General features: G+C 46.9%; 1 protein-coding gene across 4 annotated transcripts in view; it reads right to left on the reverse strand.

Annotated features, from left to right (window-relative positions):
• The window catches only part of FAM81A (family with sequence similarity 81 member A), an 87,199-nt gene that overhangs the window by 13,977 nt on the left and 60,413 nt on the right, over positions 1-12,809 (reverse strand). For all 4 annotated transcript variants that reach the window (XM_060174414.1, XM_060174416.1, XM_060174413.1 and 1 more), the window contains exons 4-5: positions 9,368-9,486; positions 1,640-1,769 (exon numbers count right to left, since the gene is read on the reverse strand). In XM_060174414.1, the coding sequence (XP_060030397.1) occupies positions 1,640-1,769; positions 9,368-9,486 (249 nt within the window). The remainder of the gene's footprint in view (positions 1-1,639; positions 1,770-9,367; positions 9,487-12,809) is intronic.

Below are 12,809 nucleotides of genomic sequence, written 5' to 3' on the forward strand. Positions count from 1 at the left end.
CTATGTGTCTCTCTACTTTTTTTATATTTTTATCAATAGTCCTTCCTTCACTTCCGTTTTCAAATTTTTTATGATCTTTATTTATTTATTGGTTAGATTTCTATCTAGAAATCAAGACAGAAAGGGGTGACAGAGAAGGAGAGAGGCAGAGAGACACCTGCAGCACTGCTTCACCACTTGCAAAGCTTTCCCCTAGCATGTGGGGACTGGAGGTTTGAACCTGGGTCCTTGGGCATTATAATGTGTGATAAACCAGGTGTGCCACCACCTGGCCCCATTTACGTCCTTTCTAAGTCACCCCTACACCTATTACTACTTCCAAGTGTCTTTTTTTTCCTCTCTTCTCTCACAGATAAGTATAACTGTTTCTGGCTTCCTCTGGCGTTCTACAGATTCACTTCCCTTTCATGGATGGCATAGAAACAAGATTCCTGGGGACAGACAGTTCATTCAGGTCCTGGTGGAATGGGGGGTATACAGAGCCCTCTGCTTTACTCCCCCCACCCTGGGTAATAGACCAAAATTCTTTTTAGGAAGCAGAAGGCAGGAGTTCCAGCTTCTGTAATTGCTTCTCCAATGAACATGGACATTGGCAGGTCAATCCCTAGCTCCAACCTGTTTCTGTCTTTCCCCAGTGGGGTCGGGCTCTTGAGAGATGAGGTTCCAGGAAGAGTCGGTGTGACCTACTTCTCTTATTACTAACAGCCATGTGTTAGAACCACACACGGCAGAAATTCTTTGCTTCCTTAGTGGTTCTCTCTGCAACGTCCAGGGGTGTCTGGCTATTATTATCAGGATAAACACAGTTACTGGGTCAAAAGGCCCTCCAAGTAGCTTTTTAAAAAAACATTATTTATTTAGTTAGTTAGTTATTTTGCCTCCAAGGTTATCACTGGGGCTCTGTGCCTGCAATATAAATCTACTGCTCCTGGAGGCCATCTTTTTAATTTAATTTAATTTTATTACCCCACTGTTGTTGTTTGTTGTTGCTGCTGCTGCTGCTATCGTTGCTGTTGGATAGGACAGAGAGAAATTTAAAAAGGAAAGGAAGACAGAGAGAGGGAGAGAAAGACAGACACCTGCAGACTTGCTTTACCGATTGCAAAGCGACCCCCACCGCAGGTGAAGAGCCGGGAACTCAAACTTGAAGGATCCTTACACTGATGCCTGTGTTTAGCACTAGGTGTGCTCAACCCATTGTGCTATTGCCCACCTCCCAGGAAGCTTTATCTGATATCCTGAACTATGTCTACATCTTTGGGATACGGTCAGGATTCACAGAATAAACACAGAATCTGACATAATCACTAGAATTGGAGATGACAAATCTGATAGTGGTTTAGATACCAGGAGAGAGATCATCCCGTTAAGTCCACCCTCAAGTCGGTTAGGCACGGCTTGCTGAAGCCGTAGGCACACACGCCCAACACACAGAGGGAGGGGCGGCCCTCCTGTGCAACGTACGGCAGATTCCCACTGAGATGTGGACACTGTGTGACACTCCAGACCTCTTTTCTCTCACCGCCAACGGTGTACTGAAATAACTCCTGTTTTTTTTTGTTTGTTTGTTTTGTTTTTAATCCAGGGACGCCCTGGATCCTACCAGCTTTTCTTAGCGCAGACGAATTTGACCCCATACCTGTCCCTCTGCATCTTTGATCTTCGTTTCCAGGATGAGCGTGGCTGCCTGTTGTTCTTTGTTCAGATGCTGCAGCCCCTCACAGGTGCTCTTGTGCTCCGCTGAGAGTCTGGCGATGCTGGCGTCACACCTGCACAGGAAAACAGCGCAGCGGGTCCTGATTCAGGTTCAAAAATGCACACGAGGCGCAGGGCGGTGGCATAACCAGCAGAGCGCGTGAGTTAGCATGCACAAGAATGGGGGCTTGTGAAGCGACCCCCCCCCCCCCGCTGGTGGGGAGCCAGCGGCTGGAACCAGGATCCTTACGCCGGTCCTTGCACTTTGTACTAAGTGCACTTAACCTGCTGCGCTACCGCCCCTTCCCTCCTCTCCCCTGCAGGGACATTGTGAGGCGTGGTGGAGCACGGTGCAGGACCTCCCATTGAAGAGTGGGAGCCTGGATGGCACGACCTTTCCTATCAGTCTCTCTCTACCCGAGATTGAGCATGGAGGGAAAATGACCACCAGGAAAATGTCTTCTCTGTCAGTCTCCCTGCCTCACAAAAGACTCTGCTTACAGCCCATTCCTGTGTTCCCAAAACAGTTGGTTCGTTTACTCAGAGGTTAACAGAAGTCCATCTTCTCTGATCACATATGGCCCACACATCATTGTTCTGCTCCGCCACACAATAACTAGGAACATTCTCCTTACTCCTCCACCCCCTCTAGTTCTTTTAATCTCACATGATCTATCTCCTCTCTTAAGGCTCTTCTCTGTCTGCTGGTTATTGATAACTCTACTTCCCCCTTTCCTTTGATCAACTAAACCCCTTGTTCAACATTTACTAGGAATGCTCTGACCTTCTCCCACCCCCGGACTTCTCTTTGTCCCTCTTCTCCCAAACCATATATGGAACGGATAACTTACTTCCTCCTATAGCCCCTTATAAACCCTGCTTTGCTGTTCAATAAACAGACTGTCCATGAGACAAGTCCCTGGCTGATCTCTTGTCGCGTCTCTAGCTACAAACACCAAGAAAGACCCAGTTGGCTCACTCTTGCTACCCCGGAGCATTCTTCTGGGCCCTTCATCTGGTGCACAACAGAGCGGGTAAGCCAGGAGTTTGTGCCTGGGAAGAGGCCTCCCCATGAGAAGTCCGGCATCAACCCATGGACTCTTTCTTCTTCATCGCCACCATCATCATTCAGATACAGGGTGGGAAACAGAGATAGGAGGAGGGACATCACGGCTCTGCTCCACCAACTGTGAATCTTTCCCTTCACATAGTAGCCGGGGGTGGGGGCTTGAACCCTAATCTTTGTGCTTGGTAAAGCATGTGCTCTACTGACTGAGCTATCTCCTGGACTCTGTTACTCTCTTCTGGAAATGTCAACACTCATGGTACACAGATCTGCCAGGATTATGACAGAATCCACGCACCAGGAACAGAGCAGGGCTTTGCTGGGGTGGGGGCTGCTGAGGGAGGGGGGCACCTTGTGAGTCTCCTAGTCGGACTCTGTAGAGGCCCCCACACAGCCCCCTCCACCACCTGCCAGCCACACTCTGCTCTGGTCCTGCTCGGCCACTGAGAAGTTTGCCGCCCCGTGGTCTCACTAAAGACCAGCATGACAAAAGCTCCCTGATCGGACCCAGCCTCCGCAGAGAAGAGGGAATTTCTCTGTGTTCCTCCTCCTCTCTCTCTCTGTCCCTGTCATCTCTGTAGCCCATCAGCTAGTAAGAGTGAAGTCAGGCAAGTATGAAGTTTTGCTGCATCCTCCCCCTCAAAAATATGCTTTGCGGGGGGCCGGGCAGTGGTGCACCAGGTTAAGCTCAGATAGTGTGAAGCTCAAGGACCGGCGTAAGGATCCAGGTTCGAGCCCCTGGCTCCCCACCTGCAGAGGAGTCGCTTCACAGGCGGTGAAGCAGGTCTGCAGGTGTCTGTCTTTCTCTCCCCCTCTCTGTCTCCCCGTCCTCTCTCGGTTTCTCTCTGTCCTATGCAACAACAGCAACAACAACAACAATGGGAAAAGATGGCCTCCAGAAGCAGAGGATGCATAGTATAGGCACCGAGCCCTAGTGATAACCCTGGAGGGAAAAAAAAAAAAAAACTTTGGTTTATGGCGGTGTAAGGGATTGAACCTGGGACCTTGGAGCCACAGGCGTGAAAATCTGTTTGCTACCTCCCCAGCTTCGTCCCCGCTAAAAGTCTCTCTCCTCACTCGTTCTCTGTGTCTCTAGCTAAAAATGAAAGGAGAAAAGCGTCCTCCGGGAGCTGTGGAATCACACAGACACGAGGCTCCAGGAGCAAAGGAACAGTCCACTGGCTGAGCAGCTAGGTCCGGCAACTGACTTAGGAAAAGCGTTACTTGGGGCGAGGCGGCGGCACAAAGGGTAGAACACACAAGGACCCAGGTTCAAGTTCTAGATGCTCAGCTGCGGGGGGGGGGGGGGGGGCGTGGAAGCTTCATGAGTAGTGAAGCAGGGCTGCAGGTCGGTCGGTTGGTCTCTCTCTCTCTCTTTCCTGCCCCTCCTCTCAATTTCTCTCTGTGTCTATCCAATAAAAGGAAAGGGGCTGGGTGGGGAATAGATAGCATAATGGTTATGCATAGAGATGCCTGAGGCTCCGAGGGCCCAGGTTCAATCCCCGTCATCACCCTAAGCCAGAGCTGATCAGTGCTCTGGTAGAAAGAAAGGTAGAAAAAAAGAAAGGAAAAAAAAGAAAGAAAGAAAGAAAGAAAGAGAGAGGGAGGGAGGGAGGGAGGGAGGGAGGGAGGGAGGAAGGAAGGAAGGAAGGAAGGACGGAAGGGGAATGGCTATTGGGAGTAGTGGCTTCACCATGTAGGCACTGAGCCCCAACAACAACCCTGGTGGCAATATAAAAAAAGAAAAAAGGAAAGAAAAAAGCACTGCTCACAGCCTGTGACACATTCACAGAGCACACCTGCAAGGACAATGGTATTTTAAACCTTAACTTGGTGGCTCACCTGCCATATTCATCATTACCTATAGATGTCATGGGTGACTATTACTTGTGCATGTATATATGCATAATTAACACATGATTACCGTACACAGACATCGTTAAGCCCTCAAGAGCTGGTCATGACTGAATCTTACTCTTTAAATAGGGAACTAGGGGCAGGGGAGACAAGCATAATGTTTATGCAAACAGACTCTCATTGAAGGCTCTGAAGTCTCAGGTTCAACTCCCTTCACCACCATAAGCCAGAGTTTAGCAGTGCTCTGGGAAAAAGAAATTTTAAAAATTAATTAAACAGGGGGTCGGGCTGTGGCACAGTGGGTTAAGCGCATGTGGCGTAAAGCGCAAGGACCGGCGTAAGGATCCCGGCTCAAGCTCCTGGCTCCCCACCTGCAGGGGAGTCGCTTCACAGGTGGTGAAGCAGGTCTGCAGGTGTCTGTCTTTCTCTCCCCTCTGTCTTCCCCTCCTCTCTCCATTTCTCTCTGTCCTATTCAACAACGAACAACATCAACAATGGCAATAATAATAACCACAACGAGGCTACAACAACAAGGGCAACAAAAAGGGGGGAAAAATGGCCTCCAGGAGCAGTGGATTCATGGTGCAGGCACCAAGCCCAGCAATAACCCTGGAGGGAAAAAAAATTAATTAAACATAGGGGCCAGGTGGTGGCACACCTGACTGAGCGCACATGTTACAATGCACAAGGACCCAAGTTCAAGCCCCCGGTCCCCACCTACAGTGAAAAGCTTTGCAAGTTGGTGAAGCAGGGCTGCAGCTGTCTCTCTGCCTCTCTCTCTCTCTCTCACTTTTTCCCCTACCCTCCACTTTCTGGCTGTCTCTGTGGAATCGATAAAGATAATTTAATAATGACTAATGAAACAGGGAGCTCGCGTGGCTTGTGTGTTGCATTCTGCTCCTCCTGCAGGAACCACCTCACTTGATCGTCACCTGCTCTGAAGCGGCTAAAGGCTCCCCAAGTTCTCCTGAAGCCCCTACTCTGTCCTGATCCCTGAAGTCTACAGCCATGCCACGCTGAACACACCCCATCTCGTCTGAACCCCGAAAGTTCTTCCAACTCCTTGCTATTCAGAAAGGCATAACAGAGATGGATTTCTTTTTTTTAAAAATATTTATTTATTTATTCCCTTTTGTTGCCCTTGTTGTTTTATTGTTGTTGTAGTTATTACTATTCTTGTTCTTGATGACGTTGTTGGATAGGACAGAGAGAAATGGAGAGAGGAGGGGAAGACAGAGAGGGGGAGAGAAAGATAGACACCTGCAGACCTGCTTCACCACCTGTGAATCGACTCCCCTGCAGGTGGGAAGCCGGGGGCTCAAACCGGGATCCTTGTGCTTTGTACCACCTATACTTAACCCACTAAGCCACCGCCTGACTCTCGGCTTTCTTTTTTTACTACTACTATTTTAAAAAAAGGGGGAGTAGAGACAGCATGAAGTTGAGAGGGAAAAGGGAGATAGAGAGGGAAAGAGAAAGAGAGACACCTGCAGTTCTGCTTCACCACTTGTGAAGTTTTCCCCCTGCAGGTGAGGACCAGGGATGGGGTTTGAACCCAGGTCCTTGGCACTGTAATGTGTGTGCTGAACCAGGCACACCACCACTCAGCCCTATAGAAATGGCTTTCTTGTACACTCCAATAAAGTTCACATTTCTTTTCATTCCTCTGTAACTTTTCTTTCTTTCTTTTTTTCCTCCAGGGTTATTGCTGGGGCTTGGTGCCTACACTACAAATCCACTGCTCCAGGAGGCCGTTTTTTCAATTTTTTAAAAATAGGACATAGAGAAATTGAGAGGGGACGGGGGTAGAGGGGGAGAGAGAAAGATAGACACCTGCAGACCTGTTTCACCACTTGTTAAGTGACCTCCCTGCAGGTGGGGAGCTGGGGGCTCAAACCAGGATCCTTACGGGGATCCTTGTGCTTCATACTATGTGCACTTAACCTGGTGTGTTACTGCCTGATCCCCTAACTGTGACACCCCCCCCCCCCCAGGATTATCATTGGGACTTGGTGCCTGCACTACGAATCCACTGCTCTTGGAGGCCATTTTTTTCCATTTTTGTTGCACTTGTTATTGCTGTTGTTGTTGAATAGGACAGAGAGAAACAGAAAGAGGAGGGGAAGACAGAGAGGGGGAGAGAAAGATAAGCACCTGCAGACCTGCTTCACTGCCTGTGAAGCGACCCCCCTACAGGTGGGGAACCTGGGGGCTCAAACCGGGGTCCTTACGCTGGTCCTTGTGCCTCACGCCATGTAAGCTTAACCCATAGAACTACTGCCCAGTCCCGTGACTTTTTATTGATTACTGTACACGAATATTTACTGTCTTGCAGAAACTTTTCTTTTTAAACTTTTTTATTATCTTTATTTATTGGATAGAGACAGGCAGAAATTGAGAGGGAAGAGGGAGAGAGAGACATCTGTAGCCCTGATTCACCACTCACAAGGCTTGCATTGTAATATGTGTGCTCAACCAGGTGTGCCACCACTCAGCCCCCAGAAACATTTCCAGGCACTCATGCTACTGACATAAAAGATGGTTCTGGGGGCCAGGTGGTGGCACACCTGGTTAAGCACACACATCACAGTGGACGAAGACCCAGGTTCAAGCCCCTGGTCCCCATCTGCAGGGAGAAAGCTTCATGAATGGTGAAGCAAGGCTGCAGGTGTCTCTGTTTTTTTCCCTCTCTACCTCCCCCTCCCCTCTCAATTTCACTCTGCTTTTATCAATAATAAATAAATAAATTCAAAGTAAAACAAAAAAAAAGAAGGAGAAGAAGAGGTTTCTGTGCATCCAGATGGCAAAGGCAGGAGATAGATCCCACAGAACAGAGGGTGCCAGGGGAGCTCAGGAATTCTCCTGAGAAGATTTCCTGAAGGAAGTGACAACTGAGCCGAATTTTAATGGGTGACTAGAGGCTAGAAGACAAAGCGAAAAGGCATGGTGCATGGCTAGGAGCACAGATGCAAAGGCCATTCAGGGAACAGCAAACAGCTAACTTGCGTGGACCTGGGTCTCTGGAATTAATTCTCAGGTAACCACCATCGCTAAGCTCCTGTGCTGACCCTTATGACCAGCAGAGGGCAGCAGAGGCCTGTGCAAGCTCTAGGCAGCTTCATGCCAGCCTGATAAGACTTGTAGTTCCATTTCTAGTGCTCTGAGAAGTCTCCAGACTGTTTTCCAAAGAGGGGGTGGGGGTGGGGAAGGAAACAAATACACCCATCCAAAATGACCTATATACCTATGATAGCAGAACAGTCTGCAACTGCCCAATCTGGGAAACCATTCAGATGTCTAGGAACAGATGAATGGTGATATCCACATCGCGGAACACTACTCAGCTATCAAGCATGATGAAGTCAGCTCCTGGATGGAGCCTGAGAAGATTATGGGTACAGATGACACCAGCATGGGCAGCAATAGGCTTCCCCACAATTTTAATTAAAATTGAAAAGACAAAATATATTGTTGAGTTCAATAAGCATATTGCTATCTAGAAAAATCATGCAGGCTGTAGTCCGGGAGGTGGCGCCATGGATAAGACATCAGACTCTCAAGCATGAGATCCTGAGTTCAGTCCCCAGCAGCACATGGACCAGAGTGATGTCTGGTTCCTTCTCTCTCTCCTTCTAGCTTTCTCATGAATAAATGGATAAAATCTTTTAAAATTGAAGTATTTATTTAAATAAAATAAAAGAAAATCTTGCAAGTCAGTTGAGCTCCCACAGCACCTCCCGCAGGGAACACAGTTTCAACTGCAGAATGTCAAGAAATTTGGGGATGCTCACAAGTAGGTTCCCCTCCACCCCTAGAGAAAATGGGCAGAAGGGATGTATGGAGAATGCAGAAATAGGGGGCCGGGCGGTAGCACACCAGGTTAAGCACACAAAGCACGAACCACAAGGACCTCCACAAGGACCCTGGTTCAAGCCTCCAGTTCCTAACCGGCAGGGGAAGGGAGGGTCGCTTGACAAGTGGTGAAGCAGGTCTACAGATGTCTCTCTTTCTCTCTATCTCTCAATTTCTTTCTGCCTTACCCAAAAAAGTGGAAAAAATGACCACGGGAGCAGTGGTTTTTGTAGTGCAGGCACCGGCACTGAGCCCCAGCAATAAGCCTGGAGGAGGTGGGGGGGCGGGGCGGCAGGCGGATGCAGCAATCTAGGGGCCGGGTGGTGGTGCCATGGTGAGAGCTTTGGATTTAAAAGCATGAGGTCCTGAGTTCAGTTCTCAGCATTGCATGTACCATAGTGAGGCTCTGGTTCTCTCTCTCTCTCTCTCTCTCTCTCTCTCTCTTTCCCACTTTCTCTCATTTTCTCTGGTGTTAAATATATGTTTGAAGCGTGCAATGAATTTGTCATTGGGCTTGGCGAATATATTCCCGAAGATAAAGAGTTGAGGGAGTCGGGTGGTAGTACAGTGGTTAAGCGCAGGTGACGCAAAGCTCAAGGACCAGCGTAAGGATGCTGGTTCAAGCCCCCTGGCTCCCCACCTGCAGGGGAGTCTCTTCACAGGCGGTGAAGCAGGTCTGCAGGTATCTGTCTTTCTCTCCCCCTCTCTGTCTTCCCCTCCTCTCTCCATTTCTCTCTGTCCTATCCAACAACGAAGACATCAGTAACAACAACAATAATAACTACAACAATAAAACAACAAGGGCAACAAAAAGGGAAAATGAATAAATATTTTTTAAAAAGAGAAAGAGTTGATGAGAAATAGCCCTTGAGGAGGAGAACGTTCCAGAAGACCCACCTGGCCACTCGTCCCCGAAGATCACCCAGGCCCGAGAGCTGGCGCATCTCCAGGGTCTTTAAGGCAGAATTCGTCCCGTAGCTGATGTTGTCCCGCGCCCGGATCTGCTCCTGGAGCACCTGGCAACACAGACACGGCGGGTCAGGGGAGGCACAGGCACTCGGTCACAGAATCACCAGAGACTTGGGAGAGAAACGGGACTCCAGCAGCCAGGGAGCTGGCTCAGCAGGAGAGCGCACAACTTCCAAACATGAGGCCCTGGGTTCAATCCCCGGCACCACAGATGCCAGGGTGATGTTCTGATTCTCTCTTGTAAATAAAATGAAGTAAAATAAGATAAGATAAGAACACCTAGGGGACTGGGAGCAGGTCTGTTGATCTCTCTCCTCTGTTTTTCCCTCTCTCCATCTCTATCTTGCCTCCCCTTTCAACCTCTATCTCTATTCAATAATAATAAAAACATTTAAAAAAAAAGAATAAAAGAACACAAGAAACTGGGGGGTGTTACTTTAGAACATTTATTTTATAATTTTATTATTTAAAATTTTGATTATTATCTTTATTTATTTATTGGATAGAGACAGTCAGAAATCTAGAGGCGATGGGGAGATAGAAAGGAAGAGAGGCAGAGAGACACCTGCAGCCCTGCTTCATCACTCATGAAGCTTTCCCCCTCCGGTTGGGGGTTCGGGGTTTGAACCTGAGTCCTTGTGCACTGTAACATGTGCATACAATCAGGTGCACTGCCACACAGCCCCTGGAGTATTTCTTTACCCACTGAGAAATCTTCCTTTCCTCTCCCATTCCTCCCTCACCTAGTTCAGGCAGGCTCCCCAACCCCCACCCCCACCCAGCTGAGCTCACACCCACACAGTTCTCTCCTTTTCAAAGAAAAGCTCTTTCTTTCTTTTTCTTTCTTTCTTTCTTCATTTCTTTCTTTCTTTCTTTCTTTCTTTCTTTCTTTCTTTCTTTCTTTCTTTCTTTCTGTGTCCTTTCCCTTTCCATCATTTCTTTAAGCTTTCTATTTGCTAGCTGTCAGCTTATATATGAATGTGTTCTTGTATTCTTTCAGTGTTATTCTTTTTATTTTTTCTTCCAGTAATTGTACAGTTTCTTTCTTAACCAGTGAAGCCATTTTAGCCTTTAATGTAGTCTTCACTGCTTCCTCAGGCTGGGTGTCAAAGTGTTTTCATTCTGAATGTTTAAATTTCAAGCTCTGGATTCCTCTCTGGTCTAAGAACATGCAGGCATCTAAAAATTACTTCAGGCAGTTAAACATTTTGTCATTTCTGTTATTTCTTTTGATTGCATTGGCTTATGATTATATATATACACACATGGCTTGTAAGATATTTCAATTTTTTTGAGTTCACATTTATTTCTTTATTGGGAGATTAATGTTTTACAGTCGACAGTAAATACAATAGTTTGTACATGCATGACATTTCTCAGTTTTCCACATAATGATACAACCCCCCCCCCACCCAGGTCCTCTGCCATCATGTTCCAGGACCTGAACTCTCCCCGCCACCCTCACACTCCCCAACCCCCACCCCCGTCTTACTTTGGTATAATACACCAACTCCAGTCCAAGTTCTGCTTAGTATTTTCTCTTCTGATCTTTTTTTTTTTTTTAAGAAGATTTAATTTATTTATTCAGGAAGAAGATAGGAGAAGAGAGTGAAAGAACCAGACATCATTCTGATACATGTGCTGCCAGGGATCGAACTCAGGACCTCATGCTCGAGAGTCGGAGGCTTTATCCACTGTGCTACCACCCAGGTCACTTTTCTTCTGAGCTTGTTTTTTTGTTGTTGTTGTCGTTATTATTATTATTATTATTATTTTTACTTCTTTATTGGGAGATTGTTTTACAGATGACAGTGAATAGTTTGTACATGCATAACACTTCCCAGTTTTCCACATAACAATACAACCCCCACTAGGTCCTCTGTCATCCTTTTCCAGGACCTGTATTCTCCCCCTACCCCCACCCCAGAGTCTTTTACTTTGGTGCAATACGCCAACTCCAGTTCAGTTCTACTTGTGTTTTCTCTTCTGATCTTGTTTTTCGACTTCTGCCTGTGAGATCATCCCATATTCATCCTTCTGTTTCTGACTTCTTTCACGTAACATGATTCCTTCAAGCTCCATCCAAGATGGGCTGAAAATGGTGAGGTCACCGTTTTTGAATTGCTGAGTAGTATTCCACTGTGTATCTAGACCACAGCTTTCTCAGCCGCTTATCTGTTGTTGGACATCTGGGTTGCTTCCAGTTTTGGCTATTATTGATTGATTGATTGATTGATTGACATATTAAGGTTTGCCCCGTGGCATGTGACTGGCCTCTTTACAGTCTCACTGCCACGTTTGTCTGCTTCCCCTCTTTGGTCATTGTTAATAATGCAGATATCAACACAGGGCTGTGGTGGAGACCCCATGATTTCTTATTCCTTGATTGCTTGATGACCCCAAACTTGTAATGCCTGTTACTGATTGATGTGATTATTACTTTGATTATTTCTCTGCTGAGTGATTTGCCTAATTACTTAGAAGTTCTGTAGAGAGCTAGAGGAATGTGACACCCCCTGCCGTCTCTCAGGCTCTTCCTTCGGGCTACTAAGCTCCTATTCTCTGACTAGGCAAACGTCTAAAGTCTGTCTGCATAACCATTATGCTACAGACTATGGAACTGATGAGGTGGACACAGTGGGTACCTCATAGGTAGCTAGAGGGTGGGTTACATGACGACACTATGGAGGTCTTACGCTAATTCATTACTGTGCACCCCTGCAAAGATGATTTTGATGTTTCTCATTTCATTTTCTGATGTAGAGAGGACTTTTTGATCATGAATACCCTTGGGGTTTTGGTTAGGTCACATATGAAAAGAGTCAACTGCAAGTATGTGTGTGTCCACTCTAGAATAATTGATTCAAATAGCAAAAGCCTGCCTGCCTCTCTCTCCCTCTCCCTCTCACCAGAGCACTGTTCAGCTCTGGCTTATGGGGATGCAGGGGATTGAACCTGGGACCATGGAGACTCAGGCATGAGAGTCTGTTTGCATAACCATTATGCTATCTACCCACCCCCTCCTCAAACATTCTCTTAACTCTGAGATGTGAATGGAGCCCAGAGTTCTGGCCTCTGGTTTTCTCCTCCAGCTTAATATTATAATAGAAGAGCCTATGTCCCATCAAATTAGTGTCTGGACTTTGGAGAAAGGATCAAGTGTATTATTGCTGGATTATGAGATATTTTTATCTTTATTTGTTGAAACACTCTCCTTATAGTTTTTAAAAAGGTGCTGCCCACTTTTCCCTTCCATCAACAGCATAAAAATATTAAAATAATTAAAAAATAATAATAAATCCCCACCTCCATGCAAAATATTATGTGAGGAACAAAAGGCCCCATATTGTCTGCTGAGTTTTGCTGATTC

This window comes from Erinaceus europaeus, chromosome 16, assembly GCF_950295315.1.
Source record: "Erinaceus europaeus chromosome 16, mEriEur2.1, whole genome shotgun sequence".
NCBI classification, from domain to species: Eukaryota; Metazoa; Chordata; class Mammalia; order Eulipotyphla; family Erinaceidae; genus Erinaceus; species Erinaceus europaeus.